This window comes from Pipra filicauda, unplaced genomic scaffold (assembly GCF_003945595.2).
Source record: "Pipra filicauda isolate LSUMZ 115617 unplaced genomic scaffold, ASM394559v2 scaffold346_size766342_pilon, whole genome shotgun sequence".
NCBI classification, from domain to species: Eukaryota; Metazoa; Chordata; class Aves; order Passeriformes; family Pipridae; genus Pipra; species Pipra filicauda.
In genome coordinates, this window is record NW_024104472.1 from 398,365 (window position 1) to 421,411 (window position 23,047).

Sequence of the window (23,047 nt, forward strand, 5' to 3'; positions counted from 1 at the left end):
GGTGCATTAAATTATGCACATAGCTCAGCTGGATCACAGGCCATGAATGCAGCTATCCTATGAGCTATCCTAGGAGTTATGCTCCTATACAGCATAACAAAACGTACAATTTCTGCAGCGACAGCAGTGTACTCTACTGTAAAATTATCTTCTGAAGCCAAGATGTATTTTGGAAAGAAAAATAACACTGGCAGGCTTAAACAGAACTAAGAGAAAAATGAAGTAACGGTCTTAGCAATTTAAATAAACCTGATCCTCAGATTCCAAGAAAAAAATTTAAATAAAATACAGAGAAGTTACTTATGTAGGATTTAGGACAATGACAACAGGTGAAAAATTCAATCCTTCCCTAAAGAACAACAGACATTTGGAATAAAGAACCTAGGTAATTCCCTTAGAAATCACTGGGTTTATGCAGAAATACCTGATTCAATTTAGTTTGAATTATCTCCATCCTTGGATATATTTTTAGGAATAACACTAATCCCTTCAAGTGATAAAAATATTAACCTATCCTAGCATTTTAGGTTTTAGAGGAACACAAAAACTAACTGGACTTTAAACAGAAACGCAAAAATTTGTTTTCATTATGGAGTCTGGGAACAAACTCTTGGCAACCCACTATTCCACACAATCTTATCCACATGTTGTATCTACATTTGTTATGCTGCAGACCTGTATATTTGTCTCACTGTTGTTTACATCACAAAACAGTACAGATCAATCCTCAAAGGTCACAAGAAACTGAGTAAGCTTTTTAATGTTGAAATAACAACAGTGAAATAGATGCACACACGCAAGTCTCACCAGCTTTTGTACATCCTGACAGTCTTCAGCAACACAGTACTTCTGGTGTGCCATGAAGGATGAAAGCGAAATCCCACCAAAATACAGCCTGATGGACAATTTGTCCCATGGGTTATCTGGTAATTTCTGTTTACACAAGACAAAATAGGTATATGATAGTAATAGTGTGACTGAGGTTTTAGAAATAGTGACCAGGAAATTCAAACCTCTCATGCTGACATGCACCATATTCATTCATCAAAGATACAAAACAAATAAGGATGGCTACTAATGTAAGTTATGACACAAATGAGAATTTATCTAGTTCTGGAATGGCAGCATCAACTACTCATTTGACCACTGAAATATTATCCCATGTTTGCTCATTCAAACCCTTCTCTTTCACTATTTGTTATTAGAAATTAAACTATTTGAAATTGCTTGTTTTCAGGCAATAAAGATGATGTTTCCCTATAAAGTTAAGATAAAAATTTAAGCATGTCTCTAACTATGTCAAAATTTAATCACTTAAAACAGAATTTAGAAGAATCTATGCTGTTGCATAAACTTGTTGCTGTTGCAACACAGAATATAAACAGGATGAAAAAATGTGACTATCTCTAAGGGACACATTTAAGGCCTGAAAACTATAATAAAGGTCAAGTCACAGGAGAAACAAGTTTAGTTTTATTTTTGTCTAAGAAATACATTTACTACTATGTTCCTTCATATATTATTTTTAATACCAGTTAAAAGGGAAAAAAAGTCCTGAAAAACAAGCTTCCACATCTATGAACAAAGCAAGCTACCTCAACATGTATTTCAACCTCTTCATTTGTAAGTAGTTCTTGAAGGCAACCTACTGCATCCTGCTGCCAAAAATTTCCAATCTATTTGGAGAGAAGCAAGAAACCCACACATTAAGATGCTGATAAGTAATATTTTTCCTATTCCTAAACCAGGTGAAAATACATGACTATCATTAAACAAACTTATTTGAAAATACACATCCTTAGTCTGATTTGTCTACAACCTTATTTAAATATTATCTGCTACTTGGTGCATTAAAACTTATGTGACAACACCAACCCACAATTTTCAGATTGTGGAATGGCTTAGAAAGACGTGGCTTGCCAAGTCTAACCTTTACTATGTACATAATAACGTAAGTGTACACGATTGCCTGAAGCATAATCCAAAGACACAGAATTAATCTAAAATAAGAGACAGTAAAACACAATACCTGAAATACTTCCTTTAGTTCCCACAGTATCTGTTTGCTTCCCAATCCCAAAGGCTTACAAGCCTGTCTTTCACAGAACCATACAATGGTTTTGGTTAGAAAGGACCTTAAAGATCATCTAGCTCCAACCCTCCTGCTGTGGGCAGGGACACCTTCCACTAGACTGGGTTGCTCCAAGCCCAATCCAACCTGGCCTTGAACACTTTGGGGACAGTGCATCTGCAACTTCTCCAGGCAACCTGTTTCAGCATCTCACCGCCCTCATAGGGAAGCTTTTCTTTCTGATATCAAATCTAAACCTGCCCTCTGTCAATTTGAAGCCATTCCCCCCTTGTCCTGTCATTGCATGCCCTTGTAAGGAATCTCTTCCTAGCTCTCTTGTAGCTCCCTTTAGATACTGGAAGGTGTAAGGTCTCCCTGGTGCCTTCTCATCTCCAGACTGAAGAGCCCCGCCTCTCTCAGTCTCTCTTTATAGGAGAGGTGCTCCAGCCCTCTGATCATCTTTACTGCCTTCCTCTGGACTTGCTCCAACAGGTGGTGCTCTTCAGATGCTCTCCTGCTGATCTGCAATCCCTCTCCAGGGCTGACAAGCCTATGACCAAAGACGCTCTTGTCCCTCTCTGACAGATGGACCCCATAGGCCCCCAGCAGACCAGGTTTCTCAAAGCAAGTGCCACTGTGCAAGCAGTCAAACCCCTGGCTGTGGCATCAGTTCCGTAACAATTTCTTAACTCACCAGATTGGATTGGCCCTTTCAAATCCCTTCCCTTTCACAGGCAGGACAGATGAAAAAACTGCCAGGGCTCCTCCACAGACCTCACTACCGCTCTTGGGATCTGCAACCCTTCTCGATACTCCTCAGACTGCTCCCAGCTGTATCTCTGGGGCCAACAGGAAACAGCAGCAGGTTATAGTGAGTGAATGGTGTGAGGCCTGGCAGTCACCCTGTGATGTCCATGATACGAGCCCCCAGTAAGCAGCACACTTCTCTAGAGAGCACCCACTGCTGTCACCCATCACTCTTTGTTAGCTGCACTGGTGGTTGCACAGGGAGCAGACGGTGCTGCCTTACTCAGCTGATGTGACACGCCTGTCCTCGTCAGCCTGCAAGAGTGTCAAAGCAGTTCCACGAGTGCACCTTGAACTTTGGGGGAAGTCTCTGCTTCCTGCAGGTCCTTGCCATTGCAAGCTTCCATTCTTCTGCATTATTGCCCCCCCCCCCTTCTTTGTGTGCCACTGGGAGAGTTTCTGGCTGTTCAGCCACTGGCTGTAGGGCCACTGTAGACTGCACCTGAAATCAGCTATCCAACTCTTTCTCAGCTTTCCTGACATTTCCTGACATTACACAGACCTCTCACCACCTCCTGCAGCTCAGCCACCTGTTGCAGGAGGTCCCCTACATGGGCAAACCTTTTGCAGGCAGCTCTGCTGCCTGTCCCGGCCCCAGGAGGTAGGTCCAGGCATTTCCTGCAGTCTGAAGTCTGCACCAGCAGGATGGATATTGCAAACCCCCCTGGCCTTGCTGGAGCTGCAGTCTTTCTTCATCTCTTTAACTGCTTCCAGCAATAAAAAGGTTTTCTTTAAAAGTAATTTTAAAAGTAAGCTAGTAATTTCAATAATTCAAATTTACTAAATGCACCATATAAATCAAACAAGGTGTGTGATGATATGTCAAGATGTTATTTACCTACCAATTACTTACTAACAAAAACCCCTGAAACAATTCACTGGTATTAGCTTAGATTGTTTCCTACACAGCAGAGCTCAGAATGACAGAAATACTTTTGCAGGACTTGAAGATCTATGATTTTCTGGCCATTCTGCATTAAGAAATCCAGGCCTTACTTTTTTTTGCTATTAAAAAACAAACTGCCACTTCAGAGTATCACCCTGCCAACTACTGCAGTGTCCTGTCTCACAAAGGTTTTAACTCCAATGATAGCTGTTTTGAAGCATGGTCCCTTCATAAAGCCATCTGTCTGTTCCTGATAAAAGGCTGTCTTGCTGAGATGATCCTCATCGGGTCTTCTCTGCATCCGTATAGGCAAGAAAAAATACCAGCAACTAGTCTAAACCTTTCTAAGATTAAACAGTGCATTGATGTGAGTAGCTACCTACTAACACAAATTTGCCATTACTCACCGGTAATGTCTTATAGAGCTGACATGGGATGCAAAACGGAGGAATATCAGTATAAAATGTAGTTGGATACAGATGACACTGAGGAATGCTCTCTATGTAACCACGGTCTATGTACTGTACCTATATGAAATGCAAAGCTTAACTTAAAAAAGCAGGAATAATTTCAGTAAAGTTTAATAGGAGGAAGTGTTCATTTACAGCATCCACTTTTTTAGAGAAAAAAAATAATGGTGTGATGGTAAGTAGGTGATGTGACAAAGTGGAAATGAAGGAAAGCATTAAAAACTGGTATGGCAGATTACAAGTTCAGTTTCTAAACTTCTCTTGCAAGAATTTGTGAACTAGGATAGTGTCAAGACACTGCAAATCTACACTCAAAAAATCATGAGCAGATTCGAGGTTAGGTAAGATTAACAATTAATGAGAAAAAGTAGCTCTATATCTGTGCAGCAGAAAGAATTCAAAATAAACAGAGAGCCACTACTTTCTGGGTAGGGACAGGGCAGGGGGATGCTAAACGCATGTGGTATGAACAATAAAAGAACCAAAAACTCAAAAGGGATTACTTACAGGTGACCAAAGGTAGCTTTTTACTCGAGAAAGCTTACCATTACTTGGAAAACTATGGGAAAAATGGTGACAACTTGAACAGGTAGACAGAATTCATCTTTAAAATAAATGTAAAATTCAGGAAAGTAATCACACTTCTAAGCAAAATGAGCATCTGCAATGTGAGGTCAGCTGAATGAAAAAGTGTGGGATCCTAAGTTCAGTTTAGGGGATTGGATTATTTGCCCTTTTTTTTAAAAATACATATGCACACATTCATACACCCTCCTCCCCCATATAATCAAACTTACCTGGAGAGTACTACTGCAGACTTCTACAACTTTACCTCGATACCACATGGTATCCGATCCTCTTACAACACAAGCTTCTCCCTTTTTCCAGCAGTAGGGTATCAGAAGACCAAGGCCTTTGAAGGTATTTTGTATTTCAGTCATCAATCTGCTTAGTGCAATTTCTTGGGTGAGGGGGAAATAAAAAAAAATAAATTCAAAATAGTCTATAACATATTTATACAAAATATTTTCATCACTAAAACCCAGCAGATTCCAGTGAGGACATATATAATATATATAATGGCCAGTCTTCGCGAGTGAAGATTTTTGGGAAAGGTCATTAACCCTTCCAGCCTGTGCAGTGGATTTTTAGGTGAGACACAGCATGCGCTGAACTGAGCCCACCCTTTAGTCCTGAGGTTCATCTGCTGGGGCCGAGCAAAGCTTGGACAGTGGCAGTGAGGTCCCCAGGATGTAGGTTTGTTTAGAGTGACCTTCTCTTAGGTGGATTGCCTACCAAGGCTGACGAGCTCCACCTGCCCAGGGGGCCGGGAATCGAACCCGGGTCGCAGAGGTGAGAGTCAGGCACTCTAACCACTAGACCACCAGAGGCCCCCAATGAGGACATATATAAACATAAAATACACATGCCGCTACAAAAAAATATTTTCCAACACTGATACAATATCTACATTCAACATCTAGTAAACGTTAACAACTTGCTAGTTAAAATGAAAAGTAAACTACATTTCTAATTCTGAAGCCCTTAATTCTGGATTCTAATCTCAGAGAAGAAGGGTCTATAAATTTTGTATTAGTCCTGCCAAGGTGTTGGATACAAGAGCCATACAAAGCACAAACAAGACAAGAGACTCCCAAAGACAGTGGCAGGACACCATGAAACACCACAAAGCAGGTGTCCAGCAGAACCTCTTCTGCTGTGGGTACAACCTACAGCACTAACTGCAGGAACAACTCAGTCCTGGGCAAGCGGGGTTCCTGTACTTTGAATCTCAAAGTTTTATGGTGTGATCTAGTAGTTAAATGTACTTGTGGAGCAAAAACCATAAATTAATGTTCTTGTATGTAAACATTTTTCTAAAGCATGATATATTATCGTGCTACTGAAGACTGACACTGCATCTGTCAGATAAAAATTAATCCATTTCCAACAGAAAACATTATGAGGTACAGAATCTATCACAATACAAATAAAGAGCCCAAGGAACTTGGGTACTGAGCTCAAACTGCAGGAAAATATCCAGTAATATGTGAGAACCAGGCTAATTTGTAAGAATCTTTATGACTGTATCTTGGTTACTTTAAGTAACCAATTTTACTTTAATAGTAAAATGTATCACAATTTCAACATTATAAAATAAAGCACCTGCTGCCTTACCCAATACTGCCTAGAGAAGAAAGGCAAGTAAACTGCCCATCCAAATGCTTGGGTTTTCTGGATTTCCTGGGACGGTGGGAGGACAGGAGAGCTGATTTAAGGACAGAGCAACACCTCCTGGGGATTTGGGTTTCCTCTGCTGGGAAGCTGCAGGACCTCTCCCCCTGGGAGAGGGGCACCTGCCCCTCACACTCCATGCCCAAGGACACATCACCTCCCAGTAGCACCCCTCCCAACAGGAATCTTCTAGAACTGTGTTCTGATTCAGCACATGTATACTAGAACATGTATCTGGTATATTCTGATACACCAGACTGCTCAGATTCATAGACAAATGTATTTTCCTCTACGTAAACTTACCATATGATTTAGGTATTATATAAATAGTTCCATCACCTCCAATGCAACTCACTATGGCTTGAAAAATTTTTGCTTCAGGTACAATAGGAAATTTATATGTTTCATCCATTCCTGAATGAGGCAGTGTTTTGAACGGTTTTTGTTCACTCTCTGAAACAGTGATGTTCTCCTCTGGAACAGCTCTGTTTCTTGCACATGCAGGTTTGGAATTATAACCATCCAGTTGCGTGTTCTCTTGCTCTACGTATACTTTAACATGTTCCTTGGAGACTGAGTGTGCCACACCAGCTGTATCAGTTCTAGCAGATTCAATCAAATCATATTAATATATTAACTGACAAAGAACTTGAGAAGTACCAAAGCATAAAATAATAGAAATAAAAAAACCAAACACACAAAGGTGACAAATGCTTGTTAAAATACTGTCAAACATCTGGTCTACCAACCTAGAGAACTGAAATGTGCAATGCATACAATAAATAACATTATGCTCAAATAAGTTCACTGAAGATGGAGTTCTGTTGCTACATATGCTGTAGAGGACAATCCAAATTTTTAAATTATTTATTAGCTTATCCCAATGTGAATATCAGAGTCTGCAAGAATATAAAAGCATTCAAACCTTCTGCTTCTAAGTGCCAAACCCCGTTCAATAAGGTATTCAGAAGTATCGATCATTTTCCCTGTTTCATCTTTGTAAAGAATTTTCACAGGCAATGCACACGCCCCATCACTTTCCTGGAAAAAATGAGAGAGCTGGACAACATATTACAATATGCATTTCCTCTAAACTACAGGCAGATTTTTCATTTTATTGGTACTGATTGCAAATCAGACATCCTTGAACAACTGACATCCCCATCAGAAGACAAAACTTATTTAATCCATGTGACAGCTCCCAACATTTTATCAACCATTCTGAACATGGCATTAAAAAGAAAGTAACAGAATACGACCTTGCTTTTTCGCCTTGTTTTATTAGAATCAGCTGCCAGACACTTGCTTTCCTCCAGCAGGAGCCTTAAACCCACTCATAAATAACTTCACTCATCACTCATTTTATTTCCTTACATAACGTAAAACCTCACTGGCAGCTCCAACAGACACTGAACAAACCAAACCCTTAAATTAATACTTTTTTTTAACAGAGGGGAAAAAGAAAGAAATCAATTACTAATGACGTTGATACACCACTGGATTAATTCTTTCCGTCTTTGACGCCTGAAAACTAATATAGTAACTGCTGAAATCATTCTCACCAACAACTTGAGCATCTTGCTTATCTGTCCATAAAGGATGTCAGCACCCAGTGATTCCAAAAATACAGATATTATTCTCCAGTAACTAAATATATTTAAGACTAAGTTCTTTCCACACTAGGTAGCCAAACTGCTCTAATGCTCTGGTGAATAACACAAATAGAGAGCAGAAAGAAGAAAATACCTTTTCCTATTAAGAAGAATATAGCTTTTTCCCTACAGCAAACAGCTATCTAAGCAAGTTCCATTCAGGACTTTTAAGAGTAAAATATTCAGAGAAAAACTGAATTAACAGACAGCCTGGCAGAAATTTTACAAATACTACTGCTTTTGATTACAAACCTGTATGATTATTTTTACTTGTACTCCGGTTAGGAAACAGGATAAGAATTCACACACTGTTGCTGTCCACTGTGTGCTTCCACCTGTTGGTCTAACACAGAACAAATGATAGTCTCTAGTACAAGAGAAGTCAGTGTCTCCTGAGAGTAACCATAAACCCTCCCCCTTACTGAGAATTTGATTTGGTTGTTTTGTTTTTTGTTTTTTTTTTTTTTCCCAAACTTCCTGAACTGTCAGGGAAAAAACCACAATCTCCATTAATCGACAGTAAAATGAAATGATTATTCATGTCCGGATCTTTATGACAGGAAGGATAAAAGAAGTATAACCCCAAAATTTTAAAGTGAGGAAGACAATGAGTTCCAGAAGTATGACACCTGTCTTAACAGTCTAGAAGAGACCTTCTTGCAGTTTTGTAAGATTTGATTCATCTCAAATTCTGAGCTGAAGGAAAAACAATTCAGTGAAATAAATCTGTTCACTATTTCATAATTCATCCTATAAAAACTATTTATTTCTACTGCAGTTTCCGCTTTACTGCTATGTAGTATAACCCTTAAAAAAAAAACCCAAACCTTTACAAAACAAAATCACAGCCACCACCCCATTTCTTCTTTATTCAAAAAGGAAACCACATCCAAATCTTAGATAATCAGTGCTTACACAGGAAAATAAATTATATCATCATTAGTTTCTAACGCTGCAACTCAGTATAAGGGAAAGCCTACCTTATATCTGTCAATGAACATTCTATTGCTAATGTCCTAATTATCTTCATATTTTCCTCAAGTTTTCTTAGACAGCTGATCTCCACTGTTTTTTCAGCTCCAGAATCGTAAAGTACTACCTATTACAGGCAAGAAACAAAATCAAACAGAAAAAACCTCTCAGTTATCTGTAAGGAATGATAATTCAAAGCATGCCTGAAGAGGTTAAAAAAATTTCAAACACTGCAAAAGCCATTTGTTGAATCTTGGTAATGAAGTACTTCATCACACAATACAAATGACTACCACAGCATAACAAGGAGATAAACCACACAAATGTGCTCAAAGGGGGTTAAATGAATTTACGGACCTTTTGTAAAACCAAAAATTGCTGAAATCGCTCCCCTTCAACCCCTGCTTTTTATTCTGATGTGGTTAATAGCTTTTTGAGGGCTCTTAGGCTCAGAAAGCAGATGATGCAAATCAGAAGTATACGAATTCTCACTTCTACTTCCTACTAAGAAGACCTCTGGGCATAACCCAATGATGGTGTAGAGAACCAATGGTAACCCAGTCCTAGATTATCTGTATGATTACAAAGCCACTCTTATTTTTGAGGCAAGTAAGTATCTAGTCGCAAAATGCTTTTTCTGATGCTCACTATTTTCAAATTGGTGCAACAAAATACGTTTAAAGCAGCACTGTGTGAGAGGTTACTGCACAAGATGTTATACCTACATGGCAACATGCATCACCACCAGTTTAGGGTTCAAGCAACAGCATGACTACATATGTTTCTGTGATGTTGCACGTCGTTCAACTGGCACCGTCTTTTAACAAGGATCGTTAAGTTTGAATTACTGTGACCTTCAGTTTCACACACCTTCTGGAATCTAATCTAAATTATTAAGACTATAGCTCAGGAATCTGAACCATGTTCCAAGATTTAGTGTAAACATACAGGAAGTCTACCTCCTGAGCCTTCTTCAACTACCAGGTTCCCTGCATTTGAGCTTTGATGAGACAGTCAACTTATTTGCAGCAACGTACAACTTAACTCTCCAGAAAAAGAGACCATATAAGAAAATATTAACACAGAAGTAAGAAGCAAAGATATGACCTTATTTTAATCAATGAATGCTTACAAGTTTAGAAATGAAAGCATGAAATCTGTTTACCTGTGCACTTGTTTCGGAGACAATCCTATTTATTTGACCTCTTTGCCACTGTCCCACATCACGTACGTAAACAGCACAGTGCATACTACTTTCCCACTTCACAGACTGTGGCTGGGATTCTTTGTAAATGGAAGCCATCTTCTCCTGTAAACTAACATTCAAAAGACACTTTTCTAGTGCTAAAATTTTACAGAATGAATAAAGGGCTTATTGAGTCAATCACTGTTTAACTAGCACACAGTAAAGTTTCAGCAGCTGTTTAACAGACACACAGTATTGTAGTTTTTCTTCATGACACAGAAATACATGAAATGGGAGCTACAAAACACATGCACCCTGATTAAAATTCTGTAAACCTACCATGTTTTCTTAAACCATGGAATTAATCTGAGAGATCCTGACCACATTATATAGCACTATTTGAAAGATTCAGTGTTTTCTCTTGACAGTTTGAGAGCGTGGTGCTCATTTAGTGTCATGACTAATTAAATGGAACTCTAGGTAGTTACAACCAAGAAGGTAAAAAGATAAATAAGAAAATAAGCAACTTACGGTAAGCCACAACATATCCACTTAACTGTCTTCAAACAGTAGGCACTACTACCTAAATGTTACCTAAATATCTACCATAAGATGGCTGATACACTATGTCTAGAAATTTTCTTCAAACTTCCTAACAGTTTACTGAAATCATGATGAAAAAAATTACTACTACTATAGTAATTCTATGACTTAGGATACTGGTATTATTTAACCAGACTTCTAATGAAGGAATGGGAAAGGGAAAAGAAAGAACAAAAAGATTCAATCTTTCTGGACAGTGTTGCATTGGCCCCAATACTTACTACATTAAAACTGATTTGAAATAGAAGTCAGATCACGTACTTAATTCGGAATCAGAAGTATTAATAAACTACAACATAGCGCCAACTTGTCTTTTGTTCCTATGCTTTCCTCAACAAAGCAACATAAGTCAGCAGCCTTCAAAAAGTACAGTGTCAAATGCAACTCTATTCAGAATTTGTTCTAACTATACCTCACCACTCTGTAGTAAGAACATCTTAACTCAAGAGAAGTTCTTTGAATTTTAGTACCTTTTCAGTATACCTTCTGATGACAGCAATTGTACAAAAATTTTACTAGGAGACACAATGTGACTAATTCTCCCATGTATCTCTTTGTTAGAAATCAATCTGAAATGTCCTTCATCCACAGGTTCCATGTCTATAGGATTTAAAACTTCCGAGCTTTTAGGATTTTCTTCTAGAGGATCATCCCATATTTCATTGGGCCCTACTGCAGTACTTCTGGTGTACCTGTAAAGAGCACAAAATAATTAGAATGGAAAGTTTAAACACATTTTAAACAAAGTGAAAATTGCTCGATAATCCCATTTTGACGTGACAAGAATCATAACTTTAAAAAGCAGAAAAAAAATCCCAACAAAACACAAACATTTATAAATGCTATTTATGAAACTCTCATGATAGTAACATTTTTTTTCCTCCTTCGGAAGGTTTCATTGCACATTTTCATGCCACATGGAAACACCATGCATTCCAGGCTGCCAGTGAAAGCTGAACCCCAATGTTTGTGTTTGGCTTAAAAGATATCAAATTACCAGGATCATGCTTCTCTAAAGCAATGTTGTCTCTGAGTAAAAGCTGCAACATTCAAATCCTACAATGTGTAAATATTCCTTTCAGATGTAAGGAATATTAACATTAGCAAAACATTTAACTTTCTAGCATTCCCTAAGGATAAAAATACAACATTAACTGGTACTAGCACTTCCCTAAGTAGAGTGTTAGATGAAATACAGTCATGGCAATACCTTGACGAAAACTTGTTTAAATTGTGTGGACTGGATAAAATAAAGCCCAGCAGCAATCAAGAGTTCCCTGCTGTGTATTTTGAGCCACAGCCTACCTTAGTACAAAAGTCTGCATGGATTATGCCACCTAGACATTGTAACAGATCGCAGTCTGAAGAAACATCCTTTATTGCAAAAGAACTGGTTTCTTGCAAATATCACTGACTGAAGGAGACAGCAAGCCTGAGTTTAACTGCTGGCCATTACTGGGCCTCTGAGAGGAAATTATTTTCTCTTTTCAGAGACTTAACTACCTGTCTTCTCCTTCAGGAGAAGAAAGCGAAGTGCTCTGTCAGAGAGAAAATTCCTTTGTATTTAAGTATTGAATCATCCACTACATCGGTAGTTTACGCACATCCTCCTGATGCAGGTATTTGGAAACTGCTGGGTAAAACAGTTAACTTGCAGAAACAGGAAAGAAATGCACACCATAGCTCAGAAATATGCTTACCTTGTGAACAACTAGTCTGAACTATGAAATGCACAGAGACAATCTGCCACAGAGAGTTCTCCCAAGTGGAATACATGTTACATGCCTTACAACCCCCTTTCTAGTAACTCCACAATGGCATTATAATTGCAGATTCATCAGGAAAAAGACTATCAATTTGGAATGGATTTCAGACTCCAAGGTTTCATTCTGGAATTCTGTATGGTCTACCTCCTATCCCAACACAAGAGTAAGGTCAATGATGTTTGCCTATCAGCAAGTCATCTTTAACAGAGCACTGTGTTCTCCTGCTTACATTATGCTAGTTTAGAGGAGACTTGGGTATCCCTCAACTGCATTAAACACAGAAGGTAGTCATACCACAAGTGTGACTCTGAATGACCTACAGTAGGTTTACATTATCCGGTCTTGCCTTTTTGCAGACATTCATCTTCACAAATGGGAAATTCAGTGAGAAAGAGTGACAAATGATCTCTGAACAGCTATATACCCACACACACTGGAAAACAAAGCAAGCCAGAAGTCCCCACAAACCACCCCTTTGCCCCTGCTCCCCAACAGGAACATAATTCCAACCAAAAAACATGGTGCACTGGGTGTTATGTTGGTAGCTGGGAACAGGGGCTGAAGGGGTGACCTGTGACAGGAGAGGCCATGTGCTGCTCCATGGCAGACTCAGCTCTGCAACACCCCCTCCACAGGGCAGGGCTGAGCACTTCCTCCAGTGAAGCTGATGGCACTGCTAATTTAATGAAGAGCAGAAAACACCAAGGAGAGAGAGAGGAGGAACTGAAGAGACAACATAGGGAACCCCAAGATCCTAAGAACAGAAAGTATTTTGTGAGGCTAGAGGCCCACTCCTGAGGGACAGAGGCCTGTAGAGGGTCCATGCTGAAGCACAGGACAAAAAGAAGGAAGGAGCAACACATAAACTGCAGTGCCCTGAACCCAACCCCCTGCACTGCTCACTGCCTCCCTGAAGAGTCTGAGTGTAACCTGAGTGTAGGAAGGGGACAAGAGGTGCTTGGAATAAATTTGATCCAGGGGAAGGGGGAGGGTAGGTGCTATAGATGTTTGTCTTTTGTGTACCAATGCCTGAATCAGAAATCAAACAATTATGCTGATTAGTAATAACTAGTTAAATTAATTCTGTTATGCCTGCAACAGTACTTGGTAAGCAATTTCTCTGCCTTCATTTTGACCCATGAGTTTTCTTGTTCCCGCTTCTTTCATTTTCTCCCCAGTCAAACCAAAGGAGAAGTGTGTAAGTGACGAAAAAAATCAACATTAGTCAAGTTACCAGTGTTACACAGCAACTTATGTTAAAATGATATACACTTGATTGAAGGCTGGAAGCAGCCATCTAAACATAGATGCAACACAACAAAATACCTTAGTGACAGTGACAAAACAACTCAGCTGTTCAGGTTTAAATAAAGCTGCTTAACTTTACAAAAATCTTATTAAAAACTGTGGCTGTGACAAATACAAGAATTAAATGTTACTACGATTCAGTTGTATTTCTGAGTCAAGAGATGAAAATCCACTTATACGCTTCCTCCTGAAAAAAGTAAATACAAGAATTTCCTTCTGGAATAAAAACTTCCTTTTGAACCATCTATTTCCATCAGTATTCAAACATTTTTAATGGAAGAATAATCGTAGATTTTTATGAATACAGCCCAGGGATTATATCTATAAAAAGCCAGCAATTTAAATGCAGTAGTGTTATATCCTTATGAGCCTCATTATCCCCAACACACTTCCCAACTCCTCCTGTCGCTACCATAGCTGAAGAAACACCTGAATGTTTTTTAGTAACAGACCTTCCAAAGAGATGACTTACCTTAGGTGCAGGTTACAAACATTTCTTTTCTTACTAGAGGGGAATGGGAACCTTAACAATGAACACTTTGGGAAGATCTGGCACTTAAGGACAGTACAAGTATGATGAAAACATCTAATCTCCAACTTTTCAATCAATTACAACTTCAACACATTATGTTAGTCAAGACTTAGTTTGAGAATTCAACTATCAAGCTGCAGACTTACACTCTAACTCACACCAGATAAATGTGATTTGTAAATTCAATTATCACAAATGTGGTAAATTCCAGCCACTGGAGGTGACATACAGAGGCCAGTAATTTTGATACATAAATTCAGTATTTCCAAATACTTTAAGTCATGAACAGTGTATTTACCCAGGTATGTAGGATGCTAGGTCTTCTTCAACTAGCTGGCAGTTAATACTAAACTTTCTCCCATTATTAGCAGAGGAATTGAAGAGTTCAACAGATAAGATGCTGTTATCTAAAATTTCTGTGAATTAATAATATAAACACAGTTAGTGCCAATTAGTGACAGTATAAAAACTACTTGTCGTTTTAGAGGTACAATAAATGGTACTAGAAGACAGAATTTTGTAAAATTACATTTGATATATAAAATAATTAATTCTGAACATCAACAATACGTAGAGGCTTAGCTCTGCACATATCTAAAATTCACTGAAAATACAACAATCACTACAAAATACTGTTGTACAAAGAAACCAACTGCTACATTTAATTCCATTTATGCTATGAGTTCCAAACCAACATTCCACAGGGGCTGAAAAGTAACAAGCTGCATGTGAACAATAAACGGTATTAAGAAAAATCCTACTAAGGCATGTATGTTATCTGAAATTCCTTTTTTTCTGGGGGCAATGTTTTAGAGTGGCAGCATTCACACTCCCAGCTACCAATGATGTTAGGAAGTGTTAAGAATAGCTAGTACTTATGGAAACAAGCCCATCTGAATGCACCAGAATACTTTTATCACCTAATGCTGGCACGGTGTGTAAAAGAAGACAAAGAGAGCTTTTGCCAGAAGTTGTATCTGTTACATCTCCCCCAGTTAGTTCACATTTTGACATACTCACTCCAGGGTACCTCCAACATGTATGAACATAAGCATTTCAAATAAATACTATTTTAAATATGAAAGTGCATGTTTCTACATTTAAGTCAACTTAATAATACGTAAAGAAAGATTAATACATTCTTGATAACTTACCAATTACCGAACACAGCATAAGTTTATCTTCAGTAATTTCTTCAAATCTTCTCTTGGCTTCTCTGTTCCACTCATTTGTCCCTTTAAAAGGCTCAATACAAGCCAGCCTACACCTGACTGCCTGAGGAATAACCCAAAATTATGCATCCAATATCACATATGTATCAGGACCATCTCATTACAACTGAATCACAGACTTTGCTTTGCACTCATACAAGACTGCATGACCTTGGCTTCTGGTTCCACGTTACCACTACATGCTTTAGTAGTGGTAACTCTTCCCAGTAGCTGAGTATGAACCTCAAGTTCAGATACATGCTTGCTGAAACAGAAAGAGTTTACTTCTCCTTGCCTTATCAATGCTTACTTGCAACACGATAGAGCTGCAAAAGCAACCTCATTTCTGATACTCTTACCTACTGAATGCTTGACTTTCCCTATCCTGTGTTCATTCATGTTTCAAAGAATTCTAAATCCTTAAAAATTATTTTATTTAAAAAGCAAAGATGTACACCCAAAACATATTAAGTCAGTCACATCATAAACCCCAGCAAAATTTTGAGTGCTTAATCCAGGCAAGCACTTATTTACCTTTTCTGGAAAGCTTAGAAACTCCTCTTTTACTCTGCGTATGTCTTTATGAGGTAAGTTAGCAGTGTTGCCGTAGTCAACATACTTTACTGTAACTTCTTGACAACTTGGCAGCCCTTCAAGATAAATAACCCAAGTTACTAGAACAAAAAAATAGTTATCTGATGCAAGTTCAAGCACCAGAATTTCAGAGCAAAACTGAAATTTCCCACTATATTATCATTCACACAGTAGAATAGTTGAATATAAAACTTTCTTTAAGGGTCAGCCATTTCAGGTTCCTGAAGTGACAGTGTTGGCATTTTGGTCCCCTAACACCTAACCTCTCTATGAGACACTGGCAAACTAAACACATGCCCAGTAGACATGTAAGCATACAGACATGCCACGTTGCCCATACAGGCAACACAGAGGTCAGCATAAGCACATCCCCCCCCCCATCCCCTTTGGAATTACTATAGAGAATTACTAACCAACACACTACATACACTCATGGGCTTGGCTATAATAGCCAAATCTGTAGTTCAAAGTGTAACAGTTAAGTGAAATATTATTTAAAATAATTATATCGTAGAATTCCAAGTCTCTAGAAAATGAAGTATACTGTTTCTTTTTATTTAAAAAAAAAAAAAGCAGATGTATAACCAGTCTATTAATAGCAAAAGAATATGAATTAATACTGCTGACTTTATGAACCTGTTAGTACCAGAATCCTTAGGAAAAACAATGGCTATTTGTTACTGTTTATATCCAGTGTGTGACTCCGATTTAGCTGCACAACTGATTTTGCAACCCAGCATTAGAGTGAAAGAATCAATACCTCACCTACAATCTGTGCTCTGTACCAATTCCCATCCTCTTGTTTTGCAATACAAGCTTGGCCTTCAACTGGGCAGAAAATTTCTGAGTCTTCTCCACAGTCATGTTTATATAACTCCTGAATTTTCTCTGGAAAAGATTCCAGGCTCTCTCTCTAAAATAAAATAAACCCCCAAAACATATATACATACCTGATGTTCTTTTTTCATGGCATTTTTGCTCTTCAAAGGGATAATTTTTTTTCTAGTGGTGTACTTTCTCATCTTCCTCACAAAATTAAAAAGTGGTTCTGAATACATGAAGTGAATTAAAGAGCCTAACAGTTGCTGAGTATTGCCCTGTTCAATCACCATTCTAAACAGTAAAACACTACATACACACATAGGAATTAACCATGTAACATAACTGGCAAAAAATGTCAACTTTCTGGGATTCTAAGAACTCCTGGAATTAACCTAGGACCAAACTAGGATTGCAGGAATTAATATTATCTGTGAATTCTAGGAATCCTAACACTGAGTGACAGAACTTAACGGAAGCTATAGCTTACTTAGTGTGGACTACAAGTAGCTCAAAAGACTTTATTTCTAAACTTACCAACCGGAGGTAGAAATCACTTGGACTATTAATGTGACAAACTACTACAAAGACTTCTTCTCCTTCTTGTGGAATATTAGGTGGACTGTAGTGCAAGATGGTATTATTTTCTAATTGACTGGGAAGCTGTAGTCTAAACCTAAGGTAAACAAAATGAAATCTGGAATAAATTCAGTTAAAATTAACCAAGAAGGAACCCTTTTACATTCATAAAAAAACCCACAAAATGGTCTTATAAAAGTAACTTGATTCATGTTTATATCTATAGCTTAAACTTTCCTTCTTGAAGTTGGTACAGTCCATTATCTCTATCTTGTCCCATCACAAATGTAACATATAAAAAATGATATGATATATGGCAGCTGGCTCCTAAAAAGCATTTATTTGGGATGCAGTAGTGTACTATTTACATTGTAAAAGAAAATAAAGTAAAAGGTGAGATTCCACTACACATTGACAAACCATTTTCTTTCAGATTTCCTTTTCCTCAAAAGAGAAAGCAATTAACTGAGGAATACAAATGCAGTAAAAAATTATCTCCCACTGCTCCAGCCATAATAACTAGTTATGCTCAAAATAAACAATGACCTTTCCCTGTGTGCTTCACTTTGCAAGCATTATTCCATTATCAATTATGGCACAGGAGCATAAACTAAAGGAAAACACGTACCTTGCCAAATCTAAGAAAACTAATGCATCCTTGAGAGACACTGGTATGTTACTGCTTGTTTCACTGAATGGAGGTTTTCTCAAATCCACAATGAGAACACCATCCTCTTCTCTAAATACGATCATTGAAACAACTTTATTATTTACCAGTTCTAAAAATTTTTTCTTTGCTTCCTCTCCCCAACCTTCACCCTGTGTTAGAAAGGAAAAGTTATGAAGATGTCAGAGAATGTTAAAACAAAAAATACAAATAGCAATTAAAAATAAAATACAAGTAAGAAGGCACAGATGAAATACTGAACAAAGTTAGACTGTCTAGTCTATAGCTAGGACAGCACTAAATAGAATTCTTTACGATGGATTAATAAGTGTATTTAACTGTATAAAACTGAGTCAGATCAAAGGGCTCCAGTTTCCAGCATGTTTCCTCCGAAGATTCAAGTTTTAATCCCCTCTGGTTGTTCTGATAGATCAACTAGAATTGTCTTATGCTCTTTCATTTCACAACTTACATTTCTACTCTCCCAATTCACGTGAAAGGTTATTATCTTCTTATGTCTTTACATAAATTTACAACATACTTTAGGCAATTTACACATTCCTCCTCTCCACAACATCCTGGGTGATGTTTTGTCTACCTCAAAGCCTGTCAGAATTTATTTCTCTGGGATCAAGTTAATGCATTTCTCATTTGATACTGCAAGTCTGAGACTTTTAGGTGTGAAGAAAACGAAAATAATGTTGCAATATATATCCTTTTCTTTGTAATGGAATAAAGACTGACGGTACTTTACTTGTTATAATACTGAAAGAGAACAACCCCTTTTCAATAGGTGGCAAAAAATTTTAATTAAGAAAAGGACAATCCCTGAAAAGATTCTCTTAAAAATTCTGAAGCCATTTCTTCTCTGGATGATTTTTGTAAGTTACTACTTGCATACCATTATCAGACAGACGTGAAATAAAAGTATCAGTTCTGGAATTTGTTTTTAAGTTTGACAAAAGAACACATCTAAATTAAGAGTAGTGAGATTTAAGCCCAAAACATGTATTTGTAAACCCAGAGGCTTTTCAAGACAGACTGCTATAAGCTCGTTTTCTTTCCAACAAAAGCAATGCAACCCATCTATTTACATCTGTACTCTTAAATTCAATTCTGTTTATAGTGGAATAAAGTAATTTTAAATTATATATTTAAGTTCTTTAGTATAAATCTTAAGGAAAAAAAGCTCCTGAAATACGTCAAGCGGCTTGTACTTACTGTATTTTTGGGAACAACATCCTTCAGTGAACACCGTACTGCCAAAGGAGGAACAGCTGCAAGTTCTGCCTCAATACGCTGATCAGACTTCCTTACAAACAGACAAATGTCATCTGTTTCAATAGTTTGCAGAGCAGCAGGATCAGGCCTTTCAGTGGGATCATATCTAATGTTCAATGGGAATAAATGCAGTATGAACTTAAAAAAAAAAAATCAAACCTGACACCTGAAAAGCCCCAAACCAAACCCCAGATTCACAATAGAGGTCATTATTGCAGCACTTGGCATAATGTTATGTCAATGAAACAGAACTAGAAAGTCTCAATGAAATAATTTTTTTCTTTTTTAAGCATTGAGGACTCACATGCTCTCTTTTACGACACAAGCCTAAGATAAATATTTCAATGTATGAAGGCTGGTACACTTGTGTAATTAAATACACTGTCACATTTTCCGTGGGAAATATGTACGTAGAGGATATTAGTGTCATTTGGGTATCTGGTTATCTGTGTGAAGCTGAGGAAGGACTTGTTTCTCAGAAGAGATCTTCTTGAGTAACAACAGTTAAGGACAACAACTGCAGACAAAAACCTCTCTCTGGAAACATACCCTGAGAAAGTTAAAACTATAGAGCTTCCAACATCAATCAGGAATACTTTCAGCAATGCAACATCACACACTTTGTATTTTATTGGACCACAAGGCTTCCTCTGATTTTTACTTTCTAGGGGAATTAGTTCAGTGATAGTTCCGCGGCACCACATTCCAGTTTCCTTACTCTTAATAAAAGTTCTAGCACCTATATGGAAGCAAATAAAAAGGGCTAAATTAAGTATTTTTAAGTATTTCACACTGGAATTATTACTACAGTTATGCATAATATTCCATTGTTCCCATTCTCCACACACATAGTAAAAATGCTATTGTTAAAATAAAGACAGACAGTAAAAACCTTGTCTCAACAGCCACTAGAAATTCCCTCCACCTTCATTTACACAGTGTTCATAAGGCTAGGAAGTGTTTGTCTTGTATTAAGAAGTCATTTCTGGCAAACTTTCTTTACCTCTTAGTAAAGTGGCAATAAACCATTGATATATAAGGTTATGATATACTTTTCATCAGTTTTCTAAACACATTCTAGAAGTGGGCAACATTATCAACATGTGGATTAGAAAATAATTTTAGTGATTTAGCAACGGATTATTATCTTTCATTTTTACTCCTAGAATGGTTTCTATTCAGTGAATTTAAAAAAAAAAATCATATCCACTAGAAGGGAATGTTGCTTGCACGACAGAAAACTGATTTACTGAGATCATTAAAGAATTAGGCTTATCATTACAAGCTATATACTGAAAAAGCCACCAGTTAACCACTGCCATCTAATGCTGGAAAACATGAAGTTCACAGCCAGGTGTTTCAACTGCTCTGGTTACTCAACGCACTCAGTTTGTTGAAGGTGAGAAGAACTGCAGTTTTTTTTAATTCTACTGGTTTTGTTTATAGGTTTTAATAAAAGCCTACTTTACCAAATCACGTGTACAATATTTCTCTAAAACAATTAACTGTAGATTCCAGAACATATAAGGACTGCTTTACTATGTAAAGGGGCAGGGGAGAGGAGAATAAAAAAAGGAGCATGATACTAAGGAATGCATATTGCAGGGTAGTATTTTAAGCCATGAAGACCTTTAAAAATTAACCATTTACCTAGTTCCAAAATGTCTGAAGGCCAGAGATACGAACTCTTATTACAACAGAAGTTTTCCAATTTCTTCTCCAAAGCCAAAGCTTCTTTCCTCTGTGAGTACCTCCGAATATAGAAATGGCTTGGATTTATAACATGGCTTACCAACACTAATTCTGTCAAACCTGAGTAAGACATAAAACAAGTTATCAAACACCCTCCAAGTGACTCCAACAGGTATCATCAGACATACAATTTGGCTGATGTTGCATTAATCATAACAACATTACCTCAAACAGATTTTAACCTGACAAGTCTGCTCACACTTGTTTCAAACTATTAGCATGTTTGCTTTCTGATGAAATTGCTCTTTTGAACTACCTCCCTCATACTACCCTGCAAAACAAAAGGTTTCTGTCACTGCTCACAAAGTTGTAGCCTGAATTTAAGTAGGTAATTCAGAGTTTGTATTCCAACAGAGAAATAGGAAGCTTCTAGAAAGCAAATTAGAGATTAAGACTGCTACTTTTAAGAATAGGTATAGAGACTTTTGTACAGTTAATCAGTGTTCACGTATGAAGATCAGGGAATGGCCTAAAGCTAGCAAAGAGATGACCCTATGTAAGGCAGTACTTGTGACTAAGCATCCAAATCCTTTGTACTGCAGGTACCTCCGTCTACTGGTGATACAAAAGACAGATTTCTCTTTCTGAAGGTACTCAGAGGGTTAATGGGTCAAAGGGTTTTAGAAGCCAGCAACCCAACTCTTACAAGAGTATTTTACACCACAAAGCTTCCTGCAAAGGGTGGACATCATAATCTAAATTCAGTGTCAGCTGCATGACTGATCAGGGCACACCAGACACACAGATCTGCAGCATCCTTGAGCACTGCCACCTCTGTGCCTATCTCTGAACTCTTAACAAATCATGGGCAAACGACTATGAAGAGTATGGCACCTGAAACCCTCTGAGCAGGTATGTAGGACTGTGCTTCCAAGTTTAGGAAATGCAGCCTCCAGAACAGATGCAAGATCACTCCTGGGCTTTTCTACTGGGTAAGATGGTATCTGAATAAAACATCTGAATTACTTCAAGGATTTCACCAATAGGTACACAAACTGTTCTGGATCACCCGTGGTCACCATCTCTGATGATGTGATGAGTCACTTATCTCGTCTTACATGTAAAATCATAAAATCATTATGGTTGGAAAAGACCTCTAACACCCTGAGCACCTCCTGGACACCAGCTTGGTAGGCTCTGTTGGACTCACTAATAGGACGGTGATTTTTCAGTACTCCAGTGTCCAATACTGGACACAGTACTCCAGATTCAGTCCCCCAAGAGCCTAACAGAGCAGAAAGATCCCTCCATGGACCTGTTAGCTACACTCTAACTAGTACAGTCTAGGGAAAACCTGACAAGCTGAGGAACCTAATTGTTACTGACAGCTAACGTAGGACAACGGCCTGGGAGAAGATTCAGTAAGCTGAGAGAACTGATGGAAAAGAATTCTCCAGGAGCCAATGTCAGAAACTCTGAGGGGGACTGCAACAACCACAAGTCAAAAAGAATCATCAAGGAAGATACTGGAACTCACGAGCCCTCTGAGTGAAAACTGAGCAAGTTTTCACTACGCTAAACAGGAGGACAAAAAAAAAATAGGTGTTTGCTCAAAGGAACTGAAACAGACATCATTAAAGAATTTGTATGAGCTAAATGTAACTACAAACACACAACATAATACATGACACAAAAATAACATCATGCTTGGCAATG

The 23,047-nt window shown here is 37.9% G+C and overlaps 1 protein-coding gene across 6 annotated transcripts in view; it reads right to left on the minus strand.

The window, feature by feature from the left end:
* Nucleotides 1-23,047, minus strand: part of RNF17 (ring finger protein 17) — a 41,840-nt gene that overhangs the window by 5,637 nt on the left and 13,156 nt on the right. For all 6 annotated transcript variants that reach the window (XM_027719220.2, XM_027719213.2, XM_027719217.2 and 3 more), the window contains 19 exons: nucleotides 21,290-21,451; nucleotides 20,189-20,378; nucleotides 19,580-19,745; nucleotides 18,320-18,510; nucleotides 17,650-17,788; nucleotides 17,059-17,206; nucleotides 16,234-16,349; nucleotides 15,643-15,763; nucleotides 14,787-14,904; nucleotides 11,353-11,574; nucleotides 10,259-10,409; nucleotides 9,102-9,220; nucleotides 8,374-8,464; nucleotides 7,395-7,510; nucleotides 6,773-7,071; nucleotides 5,032-5,195; nucleotides 4,172-4,291; nucleotides 1,596-1,676; nucleotides 808-933 (listed from right to left, as the gene is read on the minus strand). In XM_027719220.2, the coding sequence (XP_027575021.1) occupies nucleotides 808-933; nucleotides 1,596-1,676; nucleotides 4,172-4,291; nucleotides 5,032-5,195; nucleotides 6,773-7,071; nucleotides 7,395-7,510; nucleotides 8,374-8,464; nucleotides 9,102-9,220; nucleotides 10,259-10,409; nucleotides 11,353-11,574; nucleotides 14,787-14,904; nucleotides 15,643-15,763; nucleotides 16,234-16,349; nucleotides 17,059-17,206; nucleotides 17,650-17,788; nucleotides 18,320-18,510; nucleotides 19,580-19,745; nucleotides 20,189-20,378; nucleotides 21,290-21,451 (2,840 nt within the window). The remainder of the gene's footprint in view (nucleotides 1-807; nucleotides 934-1,595; nucleotides 1,677-4,171; nucleotides 4,292-5,031; nucleotides 5,196-6,772; nucleotides 7,072-7,394; nucleotides 7,511-8,373; nucleotides 8,465-9,101; nucleotides 9,221-10,258; nucleotides 10,410-11,352; nucleotides 11,575-14,786; nucleotides 14,905-15,642; nucleotides 15,764-16,233; nucleotides 16,350-17,058; nucleotides 17,207-17,649; nucleotides 17,789-18,319; nucleotides 18,511-19,579; nucleotides 19,746-20,188; nucleotides 20,379-21,289; nucleotides 21,452-23,047) is intronic.